Below are 26,203 nucleotides of genomic sequence, written 5' to 3'. Positions count from 1 at the left end.
AAGTTTGTACATGTGTAACATTTCCTAGTTTTCCACATAACAATTCAACCCCCAATAGGTCCTCCTCTGTGCATTTAAGTGTCTAATGTTCATTTTGTTTTGTTTGGGGGGGGTTGGTTTTTTGGGTGTTTGTTTGTTTGTTTGTTTTTGCTTCCAGGGTTATCGCTGGGGTTTGGTACTGGCACTACACTTAGTACCCATTTTTTTCTATTTCTATTGGATAGGACAGAGAGGAATTGAGAGAGGAGGGGAAGATAGACACCTGCAGAACTGCTTAGCTTCCTATAAAGTGACCCCCCCCTCCACTTGCAGGTGGGTAACCAGAGGCTCCAACCGGGATCCTTGCACTTTGTACTAAGTGTGCTTAACCCTGTGTGCCACAGCCCAGGCCCTATTTTTTTGTCTTTGTTTGCCAAAAGAGTTAGCACTGGGATTCCAAACCTGCATGATTGTACTATTCCAAATGGCCTTTTTCTTTTCAATAGAGGATAAAAGATAAAGAGGGGGGCAGGGATAGATAGCATAATGGTTATGCAAAGAGACTCTCATGCCTGAGGCTCTAAAGTCCCAGGTTCAATCCCCTGCACTACCATAAGCCAGAGCTGAGCAGTGCTCTGGTTAAAAAAAAAAAAAAAAAAAATTGGAAAAAAAAAAAAGAGGGATAGAAAGAGGGAGAAAAGGGAGAAACAGACAGAAAGAGAGACACCTGCAACACTGTGCCACTGGTCATGAAGCTTCTTTCCACAGGTTGGCAACCAGGGGTTTGAACCCAAATCATCACAAACTATAAAATGCACTCTACTGGGTGACATTACCCGGCCTCTGAACAATTGTTTTTTAAGTGAATATTTTAAATAATTCACTAAATGTTAAGTCTTCTAATAGGAAAACTAATGTGGAAGAGATCAGTTTAGCTTTACTTCCCTGAGGTGAGAACTATTAAAATCCATTCCAACAACCCATCAAATAACACCAGAGATAAAACTAGAAATAAAATTGAATCATGTGGCTAGCACAACAGCTCATTTGGATAATATGCTTGTTTGCTATGTGCATGGCCCAGATTCAAGCCCAGCTCCCACTAAACTGGAGGAAACTCTGGTGCTGTGGTGTCTTTCTGTCTCTGTATCTTAAAAAGTCATCCCAAGACAGTGAAACTCTGGCAATAACAACAACAAAAAAAAAATCATCAATATAGCTTGACTTTGGGAGTCCTTTGCAGTGGAGGGGGGGTAGGCTTTCTTCCAACAGACTTTTTAGTGTAATTTATTCAATTTTGAAAACCAAATTAGACATCTATAAATTAGCCAGATCTGAAGCCTATTGAAATTCTAGGATTTCTCCCTTCACCCCCTCAAAAAGCATTTTTATTTACAGCTATATCAACTCATCCTGTTAAGTTCCTAGCATAGAGGCATCTATCTAGATCATCAGATTTCCTTCCTTTGGTCAGTCTGTGCCACAAATCTAATGCTGCAAAAGCTACATATCATCCTTCAGTGTCAGATTTTTTTTTCCAGTTCTGTTGCAAGATGTTATTTACTTATATTCCAGTTTTTTGAACAAAAGAGAATGAAAATGTGATGAGTCTACCACAAAAGAGCTTCGCCAGAGCTGGCATTGATTATGGAAGTCTAACCCTCAGCAAAAATAGATGTTTGGTGCTATTATACCTCTGAAAGTCCCTTTCTATTAGCTAGTTTCTACTCAAATGTCACCACAGACTAGAATGTGACAAATTGGCTATAATCAAACCACATCCTCTGCACAGCTCCTAGACAGTCAGGATGAAAGCAAAGGACTCCAGAAGCACCTCTCCTGCTGAAATTTTTCAGGCTCTATGGCTCTACCCACGAGTTGCTGCATCTGGTCTCACAGTATGCAGAACTGACATGTATTACACAAAAGGCAAAAGAGGCCAGGCAAATACTAACAAGGATACCTAGCCCACATTTTAGATCTTCTACACTTTTCCAGTTATAGAATCCAAAAGCTCCTGCAATTCCTGGGCCCCAGTAAGTGTCCTTGGTACAGCTGATCTGTGTTACAAATTCTAAAAACATTCAAGAATAGCTCATGTGGGAATCCCCTGCGAAGTGATGGAAGCAGTGGAACTTTTACTGACACTCACACTAGCCCAATCATATCTTATTGCTCTCTTTTAATCTTAGGACATATATAAAACCTTTGTGCTTCTATAGAATCCTATGTCTGTGAGCTCTCCCTTTGTCTCTGTAAGTTACTATAAAAGAAGATGGGGGGGTGGCAGGCCGGATGGTGGCGCACCTGGCTAAGCGCATGTGTTATACTGCGCAAGGACCCAGGTTCAAGCCCCTAGTCCCCACCTGCAGGGGAGTAGCTTCACGAGTGGTGAAGCAGTGTTGCAGGTTATTTCTCTATCTCTCTCCCTCTCTATCACCCTCTTCCCTCTCAATTTCTGGATAAAAAATAAAGAAAAAGAAGATGGAAGTCAGGCGGTAGCGCAGTGGGTTAAGCCGCACATGGCGCAAAGCACAAGGACTGGAGTAAGGATCCTGTTGGAGCCCCTGGATCCCCACTTGCAGGGGAGTCGCTTCACAGGCGGTAAAGCAGGTCTGCAGGTGTCCATCTTTCTCTCCCCCTCTCTGTCTTCCCTTCCTCTCTTCATTTCTCTGTCCTATCTAACAACGACGACATCAACGGCAACAACAATAACTACAACAACAATGAAAAACAAGGCCAACAAAAGGGAAAATAAATATTAAAAAAGTAAAAAAAAAAAAAAAAAAAAGGTTAGATTCTAAATCTAAATCTTCAAGGAAAAAAATGCTCAGGGAAAATATGCAACCAAACTTTTGTTTATTAATATTATTAAAGAGAAAGTGGCCAGAGCACCTCTCCACCATAAGCAGTGCTGGGGGTCAAACTCAGGACCACACACAGGCAAGACAGGCATTCTACAGTTAAGTCACCTCCCCAGTTGCTAAAACTGTTTTTGTGGGTATACCAATGTGTCTTCTATTGCTTGCTTCAGACAAACCTATAAATAACCATAGCTTGTTCCTCAGGGAAATGCAATCAGCCTCAATTCACATTTTTTTTCAAAGGTATTACAGAATATAATAATCAAACAATCTCCTACTGTCCACACACTTAAAATGAAGAGACTTTTCCTTTTTTTTTTTTTCTTTTTTGCCTCCAGGATTATCATTGGGGCTTGGTGCCTGCACTATGAATCCACTGCTCCTGGATGCTATTTTTTCCCATTTTTGTTGCCCTTGTTGTTGTATTTATTGTTGTTGGATAAGACAGAGAAATCGAGAGAGGAAAGGAAGACAGAGGGAGAGAAAAAGACAGACACCTGAAGACCTGTTTCATCAACTGTGAAGCAATCCTCCCCTGCAGTGGGGAACCAAGGGGATCAAATTTGGATCCTTACACAGGTCTGTGCACTTTGAGCCATGTGTGCTTAACCCACTGCACTACTGCCCGGTCCCGAGACTCTTCTTATTAACAGAGTATTCAGGGAAAGGTTTCTTTTTTAAAACAGAAGTAAACAAACCCGTATCTTGGCTTCAAGAGCAGAAAGAATGGACCACTAATTCCCTTTGGGTGGCCTTTTCCCATGAACAAAGAGAGCTGTGGTTTTTCCAGAATCACTAGAAGGAATTCTGAAACTAAATTATCTGGGGATGAAGGAAGGAGCGATGGGGGAGATCCAAATGTAGAAACCATAATATGAACTCAATAAGGCCCAAATGTGCCATGGTCACCAAGAAAATATCACAGACAAGGAAGGAGAAAGGCCAGTAAAAGGAAGCAAGTTGTGACTTCTGACCCAATCATAGGCTGCAGCAACTGGCTCTCCAATGCTAACGATACTTTGGAAAGGTGAAGTGTAGTGGCTCAAGGATCAAAATATGCTTAGTGAACACACACACACACAAAAAAAAAAAAAAAGCCTGGGTTATTTTGGGGAAGGAAGAAAAAAATGTGTTTTCTGAGTATTTTTCCTTTCCCCCAGTTTAGCACCACACCCATTCAGCCTTCTTCCCAGTCATGTCACCTGTTTCAAAGTCTGTTTCTTCAGTCTCTGGTTATTATTTTTCCTTTAGAGAAAACTATACCCACTGTGGACAAAAAAAAAAGAACTCATCTGAGAACACTACATGTGTGTAGGTACTTTGTTTTTCATAGTTTCACCATCAAGCTATCTTAAGAACTTAAAGCAAACCATTTTCAGGTGTGCTAATTTAATATTACAAAAGTTCACAGGCTCAGGTATTTAATAATCAAAAGAGTAGCTTACAGAATACATTTTTAAATAGAAAAAATATCTTAACACTCAGTTGCACTGAGGAAGGTTAACACAGGAGGTAGGACTTCTTCCTTCCACTGTGACTCTAGTTCCAACCTCAAAAGAAATAGCAGATTCAGTCACTTTTTCTCAGATGGGATCTGCCCAACTTCTTCATGGCTTTGCTAACTTTCAAATTCATGAAGGTTTTGTTTTCTGAAATAAATCCTGCCTATTTCCTCTCCCCTTCCTTCTCTGTGAAGGCAAATTCCTTGATGGTGATTTCTGGATTGGGTCTCCCAAGCTCCAGGTTATGTGAACTTTAATGTCACCTGGAAATGTTTTTAATGTCTCCCCATAACAAGGAAGCAAAAAATAAATAAACAAATAAATAAACTAACTTAAAAAATAAAACCTTACCTGTATCTGGCATACACAAAACAAATAAACTTGGGATTTTCTAACAACATAACTAACCCACTTTCAGCCCCAAATTCTTAATAATGTGTTCATTCTGATTATCAATAACAATTTTTGATCATGTGGCAAATCTGTTTCTCTTTTAGGTCATATTTTTCTCAATTAAAGATTCTAATAGCCATTGAAGCAAGACAAATTACCATCATCATTTATGTCTACAAACCTCTGTGACTTTGAGCTTCAGAATTATAATGGGAAACAGAAATCAAGCCTTTGATTTTAAAAGCAGAAAGGTGGCGTTTTGCTGCACTTCATAAGCACACAGAGAATCGTTAAGATGGAAAAGAGCTGAATGAAAAACCCTCCAGCCAAGACCTCAGCTTTCAGTAATTTGTTCTGTTTAGCAATTCTTACAGTCACGAAGTTCTTCTCCAAATCTAACCTAAATCTATCGAGCTTCAGTTAAATCCTATTCTTTCTCTGACTGCACCAGAAACAAAACAGCTGGTCACCATACACCGCCTAATAACTTCTCATAATTTTGAAGTCTGTTATTAAGTCATTTTTCAGTCTCCTCTTCTTGAAGCTAAATAATCCCAAGTCTTTCAACTTATTCTTATAGGTTCAATTTTACAATCCTTTAATCATCATCAATGTTCTTTGCTAAACATTCTTAAGTTTTCCATGTCCTCTTATGTTGGGAACCCTAGCTCACCTTTGGAATTGCTTCTCATTGTCCATAAAAGCCCAAGACTTTAGTGTATTAGGCACAGTCCTAAGAGACTTTACTGGAATAGGTAACTCACTGCTTTGTTTGGGTTATCTTTAGTACAAACCTACTCCTGTGGCTTCTCTAGGAAAAGCATGTTCTTCTAAATCCAGTATTTTCACTCTGCACCAGCTACAGAGAAGCCATCCCCGTCCACTACCTACTCCTACTTGAACTTCTTCACCTGAGCTCTTCAAGGCCTTTCTCAAAATACTTTCCTTACTTGATTTTCTGCTAAAAGTATGTAGTCAGTCTGATTAGATCCACTTATCTGAGCCAAGCTATTAACCAAAAATGTTTAAAAGTGTTATCCTTTGCAGATAATATCTATGAAGATCCAGTCTGCAAAGTCTTGACTCAAAAAATCTCAAGTACCTAGTGAGAATCACGTTGGGGCTCCTGGAGGTGGGCATGAAGAATCAATCTATGTTCCTCAAATTCTAGCATGAGAGCTTTAGGTAGAATTATAACAGGCAACTTTGGGACAGAAGAGTACTTCTAGTCAATTCTATTTGCAACTTTCACTAACTTTTAGGCAGATCCAATGCCCTGTCTTCTACCAAAGTTAAGTATGAACTTCTGACAATGATCACATTCATGGCATTATGTGCACTGTATCTTGTCATAACTGATTTTTCCTCACTCATCAGGTCTCTGCCTTAATGTTATCTCCTCAAAGTCCCTTCCTGCATACTCTAGAATAGGTTCCTTTCCAACCCCTGGTGCCCAGTTCTTCTTCACTACTACATCAGTTCTCTTTACAGCACTTATCACAATTTGCAATTAGATGCAATTAAAAATAAATGTTTGCTTACTCATCTCTTGTCGATCTTCCCCACAGAAAGTAAAATCCTCAAAGGTGGAATCGTATCTGCTTTGTTTTGTATGTCTGACACCTGGCTAAAAGTATGCACTTGAAAATAATTTTCAGGTAAATGTGTCCCCAAAGCCAGAAATATTTACATTCTTTTATTATGTTTTTAATTTTAATTTTTTAATTTTATTTGAAATATTTACATTCTAAAGCATATCTCTAAGTGTCATGCAAAGATTCTGTCATCTACTTTATTTTTTAAAGATCTGTTTGTTTATGAAGGGGGGAAGAAAAGGAGAAAGGAGAGAAAGAGAGAGAAATGAGAAAGTGAATCAGAGTGTCACTCTGGCATATGCAGTGTTGGGGACTGAACTCAGAACACCATGCTTGAGAGTTTAACATTTACCCACTGCACCACCTTTCAGATCACTTCTGGTGTGTGTTTTAAAGGTAGTGTTTTTAGTGGTAGGATGAGACAAATAAAGAAGGGGTCCTCAGGTCTTCTAGTCTTAGTCATGCAGGCAAGGTCAGCCCTTCCCATCAGAGATTGCTGCTACCTCTTCCAAAACATTACAATAAACTACAGTCAGTCCTACTGTCTTGCTGCTCCTCACAGCACGTAATCTTATCTCTAATCTTCTTCCTTTCATCCTCCACATAGTTATGGCACTTATAGCACTCCATCATTTTCCTGATATTGCCCCACTGCTGTTATCTTCACAAAAGTACTAGCAGTATAACAGAAAAACATTCTAGAAGTTGCATATCAAAATCTTAGTAGTGACTATCTTGGGAGATGAAATAATGGATACCTTTTATAATCTTGTTTTTTTATTATTTTCTAATTTTTCTACAATGTGTTGACTAAATTTTTCTTGTTCAAATACTAACACGTTTTCCTGTTCAAATACAAACTATACTCCACTGGTTCAAAGTAATAATCTACTGAGGATTTAAAAATTGTTATTTTTCATCTCACTTTTACCTTAATGAATTCAACTCATTCAACACGTGTGTGTGTGTGTGTGTGTGTGTGTGTGTGTGTGTGTGTGTGTGTGTGTGTACACATAAGCCTTTGTGTGTCAAAGCTTAATACCTTGGGATTTTCTTACTATGTAGCAACACTACTTCATTACCAGGCATGTTTTATAGGACATTACTTGACATCAACAACCAAGAATACTCTGGGTCCAAAACAGGGAGCTTCCACAACGTGTATGACAAGGCATAAGGAGTTTTAATCATGAATAACTGAACTGGAAGAGACCTGGGCTCCTTGCCCATCTCTATAAATCATCTTCTGACTTGCACAATGACAGAGCAAATGAGTTCTCAAATGCCCATGCCTCAGTTTACCTACCTGTAAAATGCATAGTGCATCCCTCAAAGGGATATAAGAGAAATCACTGAGGTCATGTCTATATGTTTGGAACTCCTTGGCAGAAAGGCGCTACATAATTACTATTTAGTATTTAAGTTGCCCTTCATGTGTGCCAAGTACTTTATGATCATTCCTTAGGAGTTACTCCCAGCTACTCCCAGCTACTCAGAAGTTGTATTCCCATCTATCTACAGCTAAAGGATGGAGAAATTGAACTTGAAAGAAGTTTAGTGATCTGTTTAGGGTCAATAAAACGACATATAGGTCTCAAAAGAACTTCCAAGTCTTCCAATTCTTTAGCTGAAACTAAATCTACATCTACCCCAAACATTTTGTCAAGTTCTTGTTAAAATACTCTGAAATAGCCACCTAGTTATGAGAGAAAGAGAGAAACTTAGTCTTGTAGGACAGACTAAATAGTGAGGAGGAGAAAAAGAAACCAAAATTCTAGAATTAGTAACCCAGACTTCACAATCCCCTTCGTTTTTACACACCTATACTTCTCACTTCCTGTTAAAGAGTCTGTATTTTCATATATCAAAATCTCCCTTAAGGGTCCATGTTTTTCTACTAATAATTTCCAGGGCCAATCATAAAGAAGGCATACAGTCCAAGTTAAATTAGAGTATTGCCCAACCGAAATACACGCCAGCTTTTTGACCCAAATTGTAGCTCATGAAAGGTAATGCTAAGGAAATAAGAATGTAACAATACATGTTTCATGAGATACATCTATAGCCTAGGGGCTAATGGAAAGACAGAAAATATCAGCGCGCGCGCGCACACACACAGGAATACAACTCCAGTCAGAGGTATGCAAAGCCAGTGCTGAAATCACCCCATCCACTCTGCCTAGAGAAGTTTCTATTCCAGATCTGGGTTCTGTTAAATATGCTCCTCCAGGGAACACATCTGTTTTTCACTTTGTTCCTTCAAACAACCATTCACTTACCGTCTAAAAGAAGCATCTTTGAGTCAAGGAGACAGGTTAGCCTGTTAGGCTATCTAACATAATTGTCTGAGGCCTCAGAAGCGTTTGTTAGTGAGTACAGTAGCCTCACTAAAATGACAGAAGAAAAAAAAAAATGCAGACACCAACATCAAAAAATGTTACCATGTTCAGTTAGCAATGAGCAAATGATCTTGCAGGATCAAATGTAATGATGAAGTTCTTTAACGTATTGGATAGGAAGGTCCAAGACACCTTAGGTCATGTCCAAAGCAAAAGGATATATCAGCAAATGTAACTTCTCTGCTTTTACACATTGTCTTTACCTTCCCCACAAGCACCCTAGTAAACATCCCCTCCTACCTCCTCTCCAACCATTTGCCCTAGACTGTTGTTAAGAGATACTAGAACTATTTCTCTTCCTCCCTCTTCCATGAAGATGCATCTATCCTGTGCTCCATCCCCTTAAAGACTACTCCGACTACTATAATAATGACCTGTAAGTCTTAGAACAAAGGAAGGGCTAGGAGTGTGGCTCCAAGGCACTCAATGCAGACAGACTTTCAGCAGAGTGTGCCTCATATCACAACGTATTAGTAGCTAGTACATACAACTGTTGACATTTTCTGGCACAAAAGCTGAAAGAGTACCAATAATATGTTTTCAATGAATAAATAACCTAGGAATCCGCATTAAGAAAAAGAAAACTAAATCCAGAACTGAGGTGCAAGAAGAACAGTGAGTAAATAAATTAACATAGAGAAGATAAAAAAATCATTCAGGGAGGCAGGTAGTGGCGCACCCAGTAAAACATATACCCTACCATAAGAGATGACCCAGGATCAGGCCTCCAGCCCCCACCTATAGCAGGGAAGCAGCATATGTGGAGCTGCAGGTATCTCTCCTGTCTCTATCTGTGTGTGAGTGTGCATGTGCGTGTGTGTGCGAGACTTTCATTCTCTATCAATGAGTAGCAATTGGCCACCAGGAGTGGTGGAGTCCTTGTCAAACAGACACTGAGCCCCAGCAATTAACTCTGGTGGGGAAAAATATCATTCAAACATTAGTAACAATCCAAAAGAGATAAAATATCAGATAACAGGGGCCAGTTCAAGGGCTTGGGTTCAATCCCTAGCACCACAATGGAGCACTGAGGGAGTTCCACCAGTGGCACAAAAAGGCTATGATGTCTTTCATCCCTATCTCTCACTTTCTCTTCTCTCTAAAGTAAAAAGAATGAAAACAGTTGGCCCTGGGAAGGCCTCTCAGTACTGGTATTGAATATTCACGTATTACCAGTGCTTCATAAAAAGAAAAAATACAGATATAGATACATCAGATAATAACTAGAAGAGAGGGGCAATTGAAGCTGAAATAAACTAAAGTTCTTATTTTTTATTAAGACAAATGTAAGACCAGGGATATAGAGTAGTGGTTAAAGTACTGGCTTTGGGAGCTTGACACCACACATGTCCCTGGTTCAGTTCCTGGCACTACTATACATCTGAGCTGAGAAGCACTCTGATCTATCTCTAGCTCTCTCATAGAAATAAATCAAATAATATTAATAAGAAAGATCACTATGAACATTTAAATTCTAAGGATATATAATAAAATAAACAAATTAAATGATGCTTTGATTTTCTAACCCATAGAGAAGGAAAGTCAATACACAGCTAGAGCAAAATATTTTGTAAAAGGGTTACATCTACCATATATATATATATATATATATATATATATATATATATAATTATGAAAAAAATTTACTTCGTGCTTTTATAAAATCCTGCACTATTAGTAGTACAACCAATCTGAAAACTACTGGGAACCCACAACCTTATGACTGAACTACAGCAAAACTGTGATGGTTGAGTTTGGAAACAAAATCCTTCAGCAAAAGCCATGCCTACACACCAGACTCACTGTTTACCTTCAAGTGACCAGGACTTGATTGATCCCTCTCCCTTTACGCTCTCAAGAAAGAATCCTGTAGCACTTATTTTAGTCTTAATATGAGTTTCAGTCTCAATAACCTTTTCCAGAGGTTTTGAGATTTAGGTCTTAATCCTAAATTTTACTGAAGTGCTTTTGTCAGCTAGCAAATAGATTTTTTTTAGGCACCAGTGAGACAGAAGCAGAGAAAGTTTTAGAAGAATAGGAAATCCCTCTTTCCTCAAACACAGTCTCTTTCTCAAACTGCTGCATATGACCTTGAATTAATATTTAAATTTGAATGACTTCTCAGCAGCAAAAAAGCAAACACCTCTATTAAAACTGAAGAAGGACATGGGTAAAATCTGGACCAAAGAAAAGATCCAAAGGGCCAATAAGCATATGAAAAAAATGCTCAAAGTCACTGATTATGAGAGAAATGCAAATAAAGAGAACAATGAAATACCACTTTACACCTGCGAGAATACCATTCATCAGAAAGCACAGAAACAAGTGTTGGCAAGGATGTGAAACAAAAGGAACCTTTCTGCACTACTGGTAGGAATGTAAACTGGCCCAACCTCTGTGGGAAAAAAATAAAGTAAAATAAAAATAAATAGCTTTGGGGGTTGGGTGGTGGCACAGTGGGTTAAGCGCACTTGGTGCAAAGCGCAAGGACCAGCTGAAGGATCCCAGTTCAAGCCCCCAGCTCCCCACCTGCAAGGAAGTCACTTCATAAGCCGTGAAGCAGGTCTGCAGGTGTCTATCTTTCTCTCCCCCTGTCTTCCCCTCCTCTTTCCATTTCTCTCTGTCTTATCCAACAACGAACGACATCAACAATAACAATAATAACCACAACAAGGCTACAACAACAAGGGCAACAAAGGGGGTAAAAATGGACTCCAGGAGCAGTGGATTCATGGTGCAGGCACTGAGCCCCAGCAATGACCCTGGAGGCAAAAATAAATAAATAAATAAATAAATAAATAAATAACTTTTATTCATTCTTTTAATTTTCAAGTTAACTGAAAATTATGGACAACTATTTTCCATACCTACCTGGACAAGATGAGATTTAATGTGAAGTCCAAAGATATGCTCATAAAAGAATCCTATAAATATCTAAAGTATGATCATGAATAAGGAAACACTTGATCTTTTTTACTGTTATTTTTAAGTACATCCCATTGTCCCTTAGTCCAATCCTTGAATAAAATGCTATGGTACAAGCAAAATGGAAATAAAGTACCTAAATGATCTATCAGAAATCCTCTCTTGAGAAAGAACTTTTACTTTTATAAAATAAAGATTACACAAAATCTCTTAAGTCCCTAATACTGTTTCAACAATGAGTGATTTCTGAGTGACCCCCAAGAGACAAACTACTGACACATTTGGATCAGGCCTCTGTGTGTTTTTAAGACACCTATCACTTGAAAACCTGCCGTGCTGTATTTAGTCAGAAGTGAATATATCAATTGGAACATATGCAAGTGGAAAATGTGGCCTTATTGTGAAAGCTGCAGCTCCTTGTTAACACAAGACCAATACAATGAAACACTGAACATTCAAAACTGAACAGCCAGAGAAGAGTGCAAAGGAGGGACATGAGCATGTTTTAACGGCTGTGATAATTTGCCATGAAAGGATGTTAAGGCCACAGCTCCTTGCTGCAGCATGCCATGTGCTGCTGAATTAAATTACTGCCATGCAGTCTGTAGCAAAGGAATGTGTAAACAGGCCATATATCCTTGCATCAGTTCTACAGAATGTTGCACAACACAAAATGCCTCTCGATGTGTCATTTCCTTCTTGGCCATCTTCCCAGCTCCTGACAGTCAGTCAACAACAAAAAAAAGTACTGAAAGACATTTAAAACTTCTCCTCTTAAGAGCACATTCCTCCAACCACCAAACACAACCTCCACCAGTGCTTCTGATCCCCCCTTCGCCCACCCTCCTTAAAGGAAGAGAAAAATGACACAGCTTTTATTGTTCACTTCAGTCAAAGATTTTCAACAAAGTTTTATATACTCTTAACCAAGTGATTAATATTTATGACAGTCAAACTGCTGGTTGTTATTTGCTGACTTGTAAATACCAAAACATAGAATTTACCCATAATTTCTATTCCTTGGGCATTTTTTTTTGCCTCCAGGGTTATTGCTGGGGCTCAGTGCCTGCATCATGAATCCACTGCTCCTGGAGGCCATTTTTCCCCCTTTTGTTGCCCTTGTTGTTGTAGCCTCGTTGTAGTTATTATTATTGCCATTGTTGATGTTGTTCGTTGTTGGATAGGACAGAGAGAAATGGAGAGAGATGGGGAAGACAGAGAGGGGGAGAGAAAGACAAACACCTGCAGACCTGCTTCACCGCCTGTGAAGCAATTCCCCTGCAGGTGGGGAGCCAGGGGCTCAAACCGGAGTCCTTACACCGGTCCTTGCGCTTTGCACCACGTGTGCTTAACCCGCAGTGCTACCACCTGACCCCCTTCCTTGGGCATTTTAGAGACAGGAAAGAATCAAGATTTGAAAAACAAATAATCAAATATACAAACAAAAACAGCCAGGGATTTTTCTACTAATGCTTTGAACTTAAGACACAAATTCAGGTCTGTAGCCTGGGAGTTGGCATAGTGGATAAAGAGTCGGGTTTACTCTCACCTTTCCAGATCCTGTCCCACTAGGGAAAGACAGAAACAGGTCAGGGATGTGGATCAACCTGCCAATGCCCATGTCCAGCAGAGAAGCAATTACAGAAGCCAGAACTCCTGTCTTCTGCATCTCACAAAGAATTTGGGTCCATATTCCCAGAGTGGTAAATAATAGGAGAAGTAAACCAGAGGACCTCATACCCCCATTCCAGTAGGACCCAAAGCACTGGTCACCAGGAATCTTCTTTCATACCATCAGTGAAAGGAAAGCAAATCTGGAAAATACCAGAGGAATCCAGGCTCTGTTTCTCTCACCTGAGAGAGAAGAGAAAAAAAAGGAAAAACACCTAGAAGTAGTAAATAGGTATAGAGCTAACTTAGAAAATTAAGTGAAGGCAGAAGCATTGAATATTTATATAGATATAGGGGAAATATATATGTATAGATATAGATATAGAATTAGCCCTTATCAGTGACCTTTAGGAGAACTATGCAGTTTTCAATGGAGGGGATGGGACACCAAATTCTGGTGATGGGAACTGTACAGAATTATAACCCAAATTATCCTACAATTTTGTGAATCAATATTAAATCACTAATAAAAAAATTGGTTTATAAGCACAAGGTCCTGAGATTGATCCCCAGTGTAATGCTTTAGTTCTCTCTCTGTCTCTGTTTCTGTCTGTCTCTCTCTATTTCGCTCTCCCCCCCCCTTAATTAACAAATCTCTAAAAAGAATTCAGGACTATGACATGATTGGGTATGATACAAAACTATTAGGGTTTTCTCAAATTGTCTTCATATACATTAATAATGTGAATGCAAGAAAACTACGTCCCAAGTATCAAATAAACTTCAATGAGTTCTCCCACTAGTGATTCCCTTTATCCAATATATTGTATATGCCTACTACTTTCATTCATATGTGATCAACTCTAAGTAAGTATCCACCACTGATAAATAACCAATGGTGGCATGCCATTCACCATAAGAAACTTGTTCCCTCACCCAACTAGGATGAAAAATAGTGGAGGGGTAGAGCCAAGATGGTGGCTTAGAGACAACACCTGTGTGAGCTCTGCAAGGAAGCAGAATCAACCTGAGAATCTTGGCCACCAGGTTCCAGATGATACCATGATGCCAACCTGACTTCCTTGGGCAGAGGACCCCACCATGTATCATGGAGCCCCACCTCCCCAGAGCCCTGCCCCACTAGGAAAAAAGAGAGGCAGGCTGGGAGTATGGATCAACCTGCCAATGCCCATGTTCAGCGGGGAAGCAATTACAGAAGCCAGACCTTCCACCTTCTGCATCCCATAATGACCCTGGGTCTATACTCACAGAGGGATAAAGAATAGGGAAGCTATCAAGTGAGGGGATTGGATATAGAGCTCTGGGGGTAAGTACTGTGTGGAAATGTACCCCTCTTATCCCATTGTCTTGTCAATATTTCCATTTTATAAATAATTTTTTTAAAAAAAGTAAAACTAAAATAGTGGAGAAAAATTAGCTACTACTAATATCATTAGGAATGAGGGAGAAAAAATTCTCTCTGCCCTTTGCCCAGTTAGAAAACAGTCTCAGAGTGGGTGGAAAAGCATGAGAGAAAAAAATGAGGTGATGTCATGCCTCAACCAATCCATTTTAAGTCTGTTACCTTCATGTTTAAGGTGAAATATCTGCAGTTTGAAGAATATCAAGCATAAGGAATATGAACTTCCAGGCCCGAGGTCCCAGGTTCAATGCCTAATGCCACCCTAAGCCAGAACTGAGCCATACTCTGGTTAAAAAAAAAAAAAAAGTAAATAAATAAATATTCTCTGAAGAATTATATATTTGTTGATGAGCTAGATACAAGTGAATGAGCAAATTGGAAAATAAAACAGTTTAGCTATAGGAGGTATGCCTAACAAGCTGAATGAAGCAAGGTGCTGAGGAAGTCCTAGAAATATAAGCATTGCCCCATATATACTTCCAAATAACTTCTCACTCACCTGAGTGCCCACTCCTTAGTGAAGTCACAAATGGAGTCAGCAGAGGAGCAGTAATTATAGCAGCAGAAGAGTATTCAGCAGAGGAGTGTTCCTCTAAGTTTGGAGGAATGAAGCTACATCAATGAAAAAGAAAAGGCAGAGCTTCTCTCCAGGGCTACCAGGTCAGGACAGGTAGCTGGTTAGCAGTGAACAGTAGCATCCTGGTAGAAAGTACAGACTTCACGAAGTCTGCTAAGATTCACTTGTGTGGAGGATGACACACAAAACCTTTTAGAGAGCTGGGAAGGTGACTCAGAGGTAAAATGCAAGCCTTAAATGTGTAAAGTACTGAGTCTGAACCCTAGCACCAAAAGAAATGATGACAGGTGCTATGCTGGCTCTCCCCCTCTCTTTTTCTCTCAATTAAAAAATAACTCTTAGAATTCCATTCCCACGTATCAGGTACCAAAGAGAAAGAAAGGCTTAGTTGTTCCAGCACTCCAGTGAAGCTCAACCTTCTGATCATCTCACCAAAACACCAGATATGAATGAATCTAATTTGTACATTTCAACACCAGTGAACACATTACTTCAGGCACATGACTAATCCCAAGCAAGACCACAGAAGACCCACCTAGATGAATTCCAGACAATTCACAGAACTGTGAGAAATTTAAAAAAAAATTTTTAAATGGTGTGTTCCTTCTGCACCCCAAAAAAGATATTGGTCCATACTCCCAGATGGCTAAATGATAAAGGAAGTAAACCAGAGGGCTCTGTACAACACCCCTCCCCATTCCACCAGGACCTTGGTCACCAAGAATCTTGTTTTTATACCACCAATGAAAGGGAAGTGAATCTGGAAAATACCAGAGGAAGCCAAACACTATTTCTCTTACCTGAGAGAGAAGAGATAAACAAAAACAAAAAGACACCTGAAAGTAGTAATAAGTGTAGGGGTGACTTAGAAATAAGTTAAGCAGGAGTCAGGTGGTAGCGCAGCAGCTTAAGTGCACATGGTGCGAAGCACAATGACTGGAGTAAGGATCCCAATCTGAGCCCCCAGCTCCCCACCTGCAGGGGAGTTGCTTCACAAGCAGTGAAGCAGGTCTGCAGGTGTCTATCTTTCTCTTCCCCTCTCTGTCTTCCCCTCCTCTCTCCATTTCTCTCTATCCTATCCAACAATGGTGACATCAATAACAACAACAATAACTACAACAATAAAATAGGGCAGCAAAAGGAAATAAAAATAATAATAAAAAAATTTTAAGAAAAGAAGTTAAGACAGAACCATTGAAAAAATGAGGGAAGAATATATTTATAGATATATAGATAGATATAGAATCAGCCCATCTTGGTGACCTTGGGAGAGCTACTGCAATTTCCAGTGGAGGGAATGAGACACAAAACTCTGGTAGAGGGAACTATATGAAAGTATATTCCTATTATCTTACAATTTTGTGAATCAATATTAAATCACCAATTAAAAAATAAACAAGTGGTCTGGGAGGTGGTGCAGTGATAAAGCTTTGGACTCCTAAGCATGAGGTCCCAAGTTCGCTCCCTGGCAGCACTATGTGCCAGAGTGATGTCTGGTTCTTTCTCTCTCCTCCTGTCTTTCTCATAAATAAATAAAATCTTAAAAAAATAAAAGAAAAGAAAGAGATGAAAAGAAAAGAAACAAAAAATGCAAAAAATGGTGTGTTGATTTGTTACGATTTTTTTTTTTTTTTTTTTGCCTCCAGGGTCATCACTGGGACTCTGTGCCTGCACTAGGAATCCACTGCTCCTGGAGGCTATTTTTTCCCTTTTGTTGCCATTGTTGTTATTGTTATTGTCACTGCTGCCGTTGTTGGATAGGACAGAGAGAAAGTGAGAGAGGAGGGGAAGACACGAGGAGGAGAGAAAGATAGACACCTTCGGACCTGCTTCACCACCATCGAAGCAACCCCCCTGCAGGTGGGGAGCCAGGGGCTGGAACAGGGATCCTTACGCCCGCCCGTCTTTGCGCGGTCCTTATGCTTTGCTCCATGAGCACTTAACCCTCTACGTTACTGCCCAGTCCCCTATGTGTTACGATTTTATTTGTTAATATCTTCAGATGTGTGATTTAGCAATATGTCAATGAAAAAGCGGCAAGAGAGTTAGGAGGGCTAAAGGGATTTTGCCTATACAACTTGATGTACTTTTTCTATCCTCTGCACACCCAATTCCTATCAATTCCTTTCCCTAACCACAGCAGAACATGGCATTGCTAACCACGTTGTCACCTCCTTGTAAAAATCTGTTAAATCAGACTGGAGTTGGAACTAAGTGCACAAATGAAACAAGGATCCTAATAGAAACTGATGTCTTAAAAAGTGAGGTATCCGAACGCTTTACTGATGTTGCTACTACCACACTGACTTCTCCTTCTGGCGAACATACGGCAGTTGTTCTTCAGAGCTGATTTGCCAAGGTCAAACTGCCTCACCTAAAAACAAGACTTACAAATTTGGGATCTTAAGTATGATGTCTGTCTTAAAATGATAAGCTGGCAAAGAAAATAAATGGCATTTTGTAAAAGATGTGCACCATTTTCATGTTTATGCTACTTAAGATGAAGGTTCTAATAAGTCATCGGCTATGTTCCTTTAAAGGGAAGTTTTATAACTGAGATGAATCACAACTGCAAAAGATCAAAGTTAAAAAACATCAATGATGCCATGGGGTACTTTTTAATCTTGTAATGAGTGATGATCATGTGCTCTTATGAAGTTAGTCCAACTGCCAACGCCAGATGTGTATATTAAGAAAAGAAGTTGTTTGTAATGTGACAGCACCGGTTCAGCTGCCAGAGAGAGAAAACATAGAAGGATGAAACCTTCCTGATTTTTGAATGAAAAGCAAGTCTTGGCAGACGTCTTGATAATCAGGGTCTCAGAGTGGGGCAGTAATAGCATAGCACCTCTCCTGGACTTTTCTCTGCTACAAACAAATTATGTTTATTATTAATTCTGCACAGCTGTTCTCTAGGCTGCCTGAATATGTGCTCAATGTACAATTTATAATAATTATTAGTGTCATTTACAAATGAACAGAAATTAATTAAGTCATCTGCAGGGGGAAGAAAGTAATACACTAGAGAACAGAATCTAGATGGTATCTATTTCCTAGAAGCATATTATAAACAAAACTCTACAATAAACTTCTGACACTGAAGGAAATTGATGTAATAACAGCTAGTACTTAATGAGCACTTACTGGATAAAAGTCACAGTGCTGTGCATTTTAGACACATTACATCATTTAACATCCTTGAAGCAACTGATGAAGAAAATACTTTTACTACTGCTCCTTCTTTAACAGATGAGGAAACTGCGGTAACAAGATGCTATGTAACTTTTCTAACACTACATTTTGTTAATGGTAGAACTGGGATTTCAATCCAGACAGTCTAATGTCAAAGTCCACACCCTTAATCACTATGTCATGCTGAATAAATTCCCAATCGGTGAACCCAGAAGTTGTCTTTGTTCAAATAGCTGGCCTACCCAAAGTGCTCAAATACTTAGAGGAAGGAGTAAAATTCCATTGACAGGAAGCAATAATACAAAATTCTCAACTCCTTCAAACCACAATAGTAATAAACAGGTGTATACTGTTTACATGACAAATAATTCCATAAGGAATTATAATTATGTAGGAGAAGAGGCTTTTTATTCTCTCTCTTCTCAGGAAAGCCTTGTTGACTAAAGTCCTTTTCTGTTAACTGTCAATAAAGTAACTCTCTTTGAAACATAGAGATTGGGTGGGCAAACTATAACTGGTGTACCAAGACTGCTGTCTTTGTAGATAAAGATTTATTGAAACATAGTCACGGCTATTTATTTAAGAATTGACTAAGGCCACTTTTGAGGTACAGTGGCAATTTTTTGTTGTTATTGTCTTGCATTGTGTTTTGTTTCATTTGTTTTTATGGTGCCAGGGCCTCACACAAATGTGATTCTACCACTCCCAGGTCAACTCTCACATCCTCTTTTATCACAGAAAGAGAGAGGTAAAGAGATAAGGAGAGACATCATAGCACTGAGGCTTCCTCCAATGCAGTGGGGCTCCCACGTGGTGCCATGGCTCAAATACATGTCCCACACATGGCAAGCCATATACCCTACTGGCTAAACTATTTCCCATTCCATAGTGCTGAGTACTTGTGACAGAAATCATGAAGCCCAGAGCTGAAATGATTTATCGCCTGGAAGTTTATTGAAAACGTTTGCCAGTGTGGCCCAGTGATGGCGCAACTGGTTTCTTAATGTACAAGGACCCAGGTTCGAGCCCCCAGTCCCCACTTGCAGCAGAAAAGCTTTGCAAGTGGTGAAGCAGGCTACAGCTAGCTCTCTCTCTCTATCACTCCCTTCCCTCTCGATTTAAATAATGTTAATATGAATGAATGAATGAATGAATGAATGAATGAATGAATGAATGAGAAAAAATTTGCCAGCCCAAGTTATAGAAAAGGGATAGGGAATCATTTTCTGCCAAAGATTATTTGAATAGTTATGACATCACTCACTGGCCACACAAAATTAGCAACTGAAAAATTAGTACTTAATGCTGCTATGAAAAAAAGGATCCTAGATTTACTGAATTTCAAGTCCCGTCTGTGGTTGCCTTGGCAGATCACGTAATTTTTGGGTAAGAGATTCCCCACCCCTGTTATAGAGCTCTTTCTTCCCTTGATATTATATACACACCAGTCAGTCAAAATCCTATTGTACTCACAGCTGAAAAAACTTGAAAATCTTGGACATTTTCCACACCCAGCAATCTCAAAATTAAAAACTGAAGAACCGGGAGTCTACCGGCGGTAGCGTGGGTTAAGCGCACGTGGCACAAAGTGCAAGGACCTGCATAAGGATCCTGGTTCGAGCCCCCGGCTCCCCACCTTCAGGAGAGTCGCTTCACAGGCGGTGAAGCAGGTCTGCAGGTGTCTATCTTTCTCTCCCCCTCTTTGCCTTCCCCTCCTCTCTTCATTTCTCTCTGTCCTATCCAACAATAATGACATCAATACCAATAATAACTACAACAATATAAAAACAAGGGCAACAAAAGGAAATAAATAAATAAATGCTTTGAAAAAAAAAAACTGAAGAACCAGTAAAGAGACTCAGCAGTAAAGTGCATTCGCAGCATTCATGAAGCCCTGGGTTCTATCCCTGGTATCACCACATAAAATGGTACAGTGGTATTCTGGTATCTCAGTAAAAAGGAAGGACAGAAGCAACTTTTTTATTTTTTCCTTTCTTTCTTCTTTTTGATAGGGACAGAAAGACACTGAGAGAGAAGAAAGAGATAGAAAAGGAGAGAAAGAGACCTGTAGCACTGCTTCTTTACCACACATGAAGATTCCCCACCTTCAGGTGGGGACCAGGGGTTTGAACCCATGTCATTGCACAGGGCAATGTGTGCACTCTACGAGGTGTACCAGCACCTGACAATGGAAGGAGTGATACTGGGGTGCTATCCTACAAATATTAGACGTCCAGGATAGCCAAGAGTGGAGCAAAATGACAAAAAAGGAAATCAAGTATAGAGTATACAACAGAGTGTAGGAGTAAGATAACACTGACACTAGACCCATCATTAAAACTAGGCGCTGCTTTCAACACCTCGCCTTGCAATGTGAGATGCATGACATCACATTCTCACAGGTATTTTCCGTTTGTCAGAAATTTTACTAAGGTGGGGGCCAGGCAGTGGCACACCTGCTTGAGCGCATTTCAGTGCACAAGGACCTGGGTTCAAGCTCCAGTCCCCACCTGCAGGTGGGAAGCTTCTTAAGTGGCAAAGCTGTTGCAGCTCCCTCCCCCTTTTCCCCTCCCCCTTCTCTCAATTTCTCTCTCTATCCAAAATAAAAATGATAAATAATTTAAATATGTATGTATATATACATATTTTTATATATATAAATATGTGTGTGTATATATATATATATAGTTAAGTTATTCAGGCTAGTGTAGAGCAGCAATCTGTTATCCAAAAGCTCTGTCTGCTTTGCCAACAAATCATGCCCCTCATTTTCAAAGTAAAGGAATTTTTCTGATTCTACCCTAACTGTTATTTCTCAATTCTTTCAAAATGGAGGAGCTACCATGAACCATTTTCTCTCAACTATCAGCTTTTTTGAGTCTTAACTTTTCTTTCTTTCTTTTTTTTTTTTTTTTTTTTTTACCTCTAGGGTCATCGCTGGGGCTCGGTGTCGCCACTATGAATCCACTGCTCCAAGGGCCATTTCTTCTTCTTTTTTTTTTTTAATAGGACAGAGAGAAATTGACATGGGATGGGGAAAGATAAGAGAGTGAGAGAGAAAGACAGACACCTGCAGAACTGCTTCACGGTTTGTGAAACGACGCCCCTCCCTTCAGGTGGAAAGCTGGGGGCTTGAACCGGGATGCTTACACAGGTCCTTGCACTTTGTACTATGTGCCCTACTGGAGCCTTAACTTTTGAGTATATAAACAAGGACACTAAAATGCCTTTTCCAATAATCAAAAAAAAAAAAAAAGACAACTGCAACCAGCTTTAAAAGATAATGATCAGGGGGCCCGGCGGTAGCGCAGCAGGTTGGGCTCATGTGGCACAGAGCGCAAGGACCAGCTTGAGGATCCTAGTTGGAGCCCTGGGCTCCCCACCTGCAGGGGAGTCGCTTCACAGGCGGTGAAGCAGGTCTGCAGGTGTCTATCTTTCTCTCCCCCTCTGTCTTCCCCTCCCCTCTCGATTTCTCTCTGTTCTATCCAACAACAATGACAACAATAATGGTAACAGCAACACCAATAAACAACAAGGGCAACAAAAGGGGGGAAAAAAATAAAACAGATGGCCTCCAGGAGCGGTGGATTCGTGGTGCAGGCACCAGGCCCCAGCGATAACCCTGGAGGCAAAAAAATAAATAAATAAAATAAGGATTAGTAGAATTAAATGCTAAGATCGCTCTGCTTTCTGCATTAGGATAATAGACCACCTCATCTTTTCCAAATACTCAAGGACTAGTTAGACTAAGAAATTAGAAGTTGTCTTTCAGAAGCCAGGCAGTGGCTCACCTGAGTGAGCGCACACACTACACTGGGAAAGGACCAGGACTCAAGGCCCCAGTCTCTAGCTGCAGGAGTGAAGCTTCACAAACAGTGAAATAACACTGCGGGTGCCTTTCTCACCTCTACTCCTCTGCACCTCCCCTTTCCTTCTCAATTTCTGTCTTTGTCTTTATCCCAAATAAAAAAAAAAAAACCCAAAAATATATATTAAAAAAAAAAGAGAATTGTCTTCCATCATGAGGCATCAACACTGATTTATGGCAGCTCAGGAAAGGCAGGTAAAGTCGCAAGTCAGGTGAGGCGTCTCTGTTCTGTCATGTTCACCTGTACTGCAAAACCACTGGCTCAACAGACAGGCAACATGGAGCAACCAAGACATGTGCATGGTAACTACCTAGTAGTGTGTTCTAAAACTAGAAAGCCAGAGTCAGTACTGACCATTACTGTAAATCTAGAAGAACAGTATACAATATGTAAAAAAAGAAAAGAAAAACCTCAAAGACTGACTTTTGAGGTGAAAAACTTCCCCAGTTTATCCAAGCTTTTGTGGAAAGAGAGAACCACAAGAGGAATGGAAGGCAACATATGTACCAACTGCCAAAAAAAAAAACAAAAAAAACAACGGGGAGGGGGTATGGATAGGTAAGGATAGGGAATGCTAACCTGGGTACGGTAAAACAAAGTCTTACTGACCAATTTCTCTCAATTTAAAAGAAAAAAAAAAAAGATGATACTCTCACTACCTAAGCAGGTGTATGTTGTTAAACAAATATTTTTGCCAGTCATACCTCCACCACAAACCAAATTAAAACTCTCTGAACACAATGGCTAGGACACCAAAGTATTCACTCATCAAAGGCAGAATTCTGTAAGATGTTTCCACTGGCACAGAATTTTTAAAGTCACATATATGTGTGTGTGTGTGTGTATATATATATATATATATATATATATATATATATATATATATATATATATCAAATCATCTTTAATCTCTAAACATAATTAAATACTGTAATGCCAAGTTTGTTCAATTCAGTTTTGAGGTGGAAAGGAAAGCTGTTTCAGTTTAGATTTAGGAGGAAAGTGCATTTTAGCTCAAAAGGATTAGGGGCACTACCTTAAACTAATGTTAAACTTTCTAGACAGAAAAATAAACCCATGTGGACTTAAACCTAGTTGGACTCTATATCTGTTAAAAGAAACGACCTATAACAATTATTAGAACATGACCAAACAACAATGTTGTAACAATCAAGCAAGTTATCATTTGCAAATAAATTCTTTGTAATTAAGTAGTGTGCTCTTTATAAAGGGAATTGAGTGGGCGAGTTAAAAAGTTAAAACACATTCTTACACCATGGGAAAACATACCCAAATGCTTTTTGACTAAGCTCAAGATTTTTCAGTTGTTTTCTTCCTTAGCTCTCATGAGTCTATTCTAGCCTGTCTAATGTGTATGGGAGGTGAACAGACTTTTTTAGCAAATAGTTAGTGACTGGATAATTACTACTCCTTTCCCAATGTTATGGAGGCCTTAGCAATTTTATGGCAATATTAAAAACTTTCATTTTACATTCTATTAACTGTGAAGTTCTATTAAATGTCCCTCATTAGAAATATATGCAGATAGCAAATTTAGCAAAGATACTATTGGCATAAAAGCAGCACTAACTCATTTGTGATAAATTCCTTGCAGGGTCTCCACAAGCTGTATTAGCATTTCCCATAGGAAGGCAAGTACTTACTTCTGGGTTCCCTGGGTCCATCCACTGTAACTTTAATAGCTCTGTGATAGGTGGCTACTTGGGGAGGATTTGTGAAGACTGTTATGGTCAAGGTGAAACTCTTGCCTGCAGATGTAAAAGGAGAAAGTCCACAGTGAATATAAAATGGCAATACTGATGTTTAACATCACAGCATAGATATCCAAGTTGCATTTAAGCATCTCTGAAGAGGAAACAGGACTTTATATAAAGCAGATATGCCCTACTGTGGTTTAGGATACTTTTAAGAAGTTACTAAACTCTTTGTTTTGCTTAAACATTTTGATTCTTTATCATTTTCATTGTAGTACTATACAAGATTCCAATTCTTACCTTCCCCACCACCCCAGCCCCCAAAAAAGGCTGTGCAGTAGCAACAGTTGTAATAAAAACAGAAAAGTGGAGGTTCTCTTTCAGCTTTCTTCAACATCAGGAACACATCCAAGCACAGACCATTTTAGAAGTCTTTATTTAGGATTAGGCCATGACCCCATGAGAGAACAATAGTAAATCACTGTTGATTATGTTATTTACTTCACATGGCTTCAGCATTTCATTTGCTTAACTGCACTACAATAAGAAGATGAAAGAGGACGGTTCTTATGGGAATCATTTTAACAGGAGCCAGTGTCTCCTGTCCTGGCCTTAATGTGCCGGTGGTATGATGATTTCATTATTACTGGAACAAAGTTTTGCTCCTCCCTGCTGCATTCCCATCCCCCCCCGCCGCCCATTCCCTAACATGCATTCTTGCTATTAAACCTTCAAATAACTTCCTCCATGACAGTGACTTATTTTGGGCAAAATTCACGTGACATCTCCCAATGTATTTTTCCCTTTAGCAGAAGGTGTGCTTCAATGAAGTATTGCATCTGATGTTTCAAATTAATACGCTAAAGGTGATGAATAGAGGGGTGAGGAAGGATAAAGTTTGGTAACAGATTTGAATGTTTGCTTTCTTCAGAAGATACCAGACACTAGCCTACAGACTCACTGACAGTTGTAATCAGTTAAATTTGCAACGGTTAGTCATGTCAGATAGTCAAAACTGCAAACTGTTACAAGACAGGAAAGGGTGGGCGTGAAACAGTGACTCAATAAAATATTCAGCAATCTCAGGACAGAGTACTCATTTAGCTTGCTCCTGGAACAGACCTTTAAAAAGTTCATTTTGTTTTGCTTTGCTGTTTTGTTTTTTTGGTTAGAGACTATTCTTCCTTTACTGAAGGTTGAGAGTATTAAATCAAAACACAAATCCTAAACAATATGTACCAATGCAGAGCTAAATGCAATCTTTTCAAAGCTTAATATGGAACAGGTTATACACAAGACTTAATATAGAACAGGTCTTTGGCTGTCAAGTCTAGTGAATGGGTTTTCTTTTCAACCCAGACCATGTAAGTTCCTAAAATATATTTAAGACACACATCATTTGTTACTCAGTATATATAATTTTAAGACTCTTTGGCTATACATTTCCACAGGCAAGGGAGGGGGAGAGAGAGGAATAAGAAGAGGAGAGAAGGAAGGAGGAAGGAAAAGATGAACATTTATTAAAATCCGATTGAGTGCACGTCATTTTATACACATTATCGCTTCTAATCCTGTCATGTTGGGTTTATCACCCGCTTCACAAATAGGGAAACTAAAGCCAAGAGAGGCTTAGTAATTTACTCACACATAACTAATGTAACAAAAATAGTAAGTAGAAAAAGTCAAGATCCAGGACAATGAAATAGCACCCTTGGATACTGCACTGCTTTGCTATGTGTGAAACCCAGATTCGAGCCTAGCCCCTACCACACTGAAGGAAGCTTCCTTACTGTGGCTCACTTCTTCCAATCCTCCTGGACCTCACGCTCAAGGCTCCCAATTCAATCCCTAGCACCACATGTGCCAGACTGGTGCTCTGGTTTCTCTCTCCCCCACCTCTCTCTGTGATGTGAAACTCTCTAACATGTAATAAATAAGGTAAATCTATGTATTGACTTATTTAATAGAGACAGAAATGGAGAGGAAAGGGGAGATATGGAAAAAAAAAAAAAGAGACCAAATAGCACCCTCCTACATTTTAAAAAATTGTTTTCCTGATTCAAAAAACAGGGTCTGAAACCCAGAATTCTAGACTTCAAAATTAGTGCTCCTCTTTTTTACTTTTTGACTTTGCCAGGGGATATTTAAAAAGAAGTAAA

At 39.4% G+C, this 26,203-nt stretch overlaps 1 protein-coding gene across 9 annotated transcripts in view; it reads right to left on the bottom strand.

Annotated features, from left to right (window-relative positions):
• Positions 1-26,203, bottom strand: part of LOC103120378 (RUNX family transcription factor 2) — a 343,683-nt gene that overhangs the window by 300,492 nt on the left and 16,988 nt on the right. For all 9 annotated transcript variants that reach the window (XM_060189907.1, XM_060189902.1, XM_060189903.1 and 6 more), the window contains exon 3: positions 23,994-24,098. In XM_060189907.1, the coding sequence (XP_060045890.1) occupies positions 23,994-24,098 (105 nt within the window). The remainder of the gene's footprint in view (positions 1-23,993; positions 24,099-26,203) is intronic.

The sequence above is a fragment of the Erinaceus europaeus genome, chromosome 4 (assembly GCF_950295315.1).
Source record: "Erinaceus europaeus chromosome 4, mEriEur2.1, whole genome shotgun sequence".
Lineage (NCBI taxonomy): Eukaryota > Metazoa > Chordata > Mammalia > Eulipotyphla > Erinaceidae > Erinaceus > Erinaceus europaeus.
Note: the sequence above shows the minus strand (reverse complement) of the source record. Positions and strands in the feature narration are given on the sequence as shown.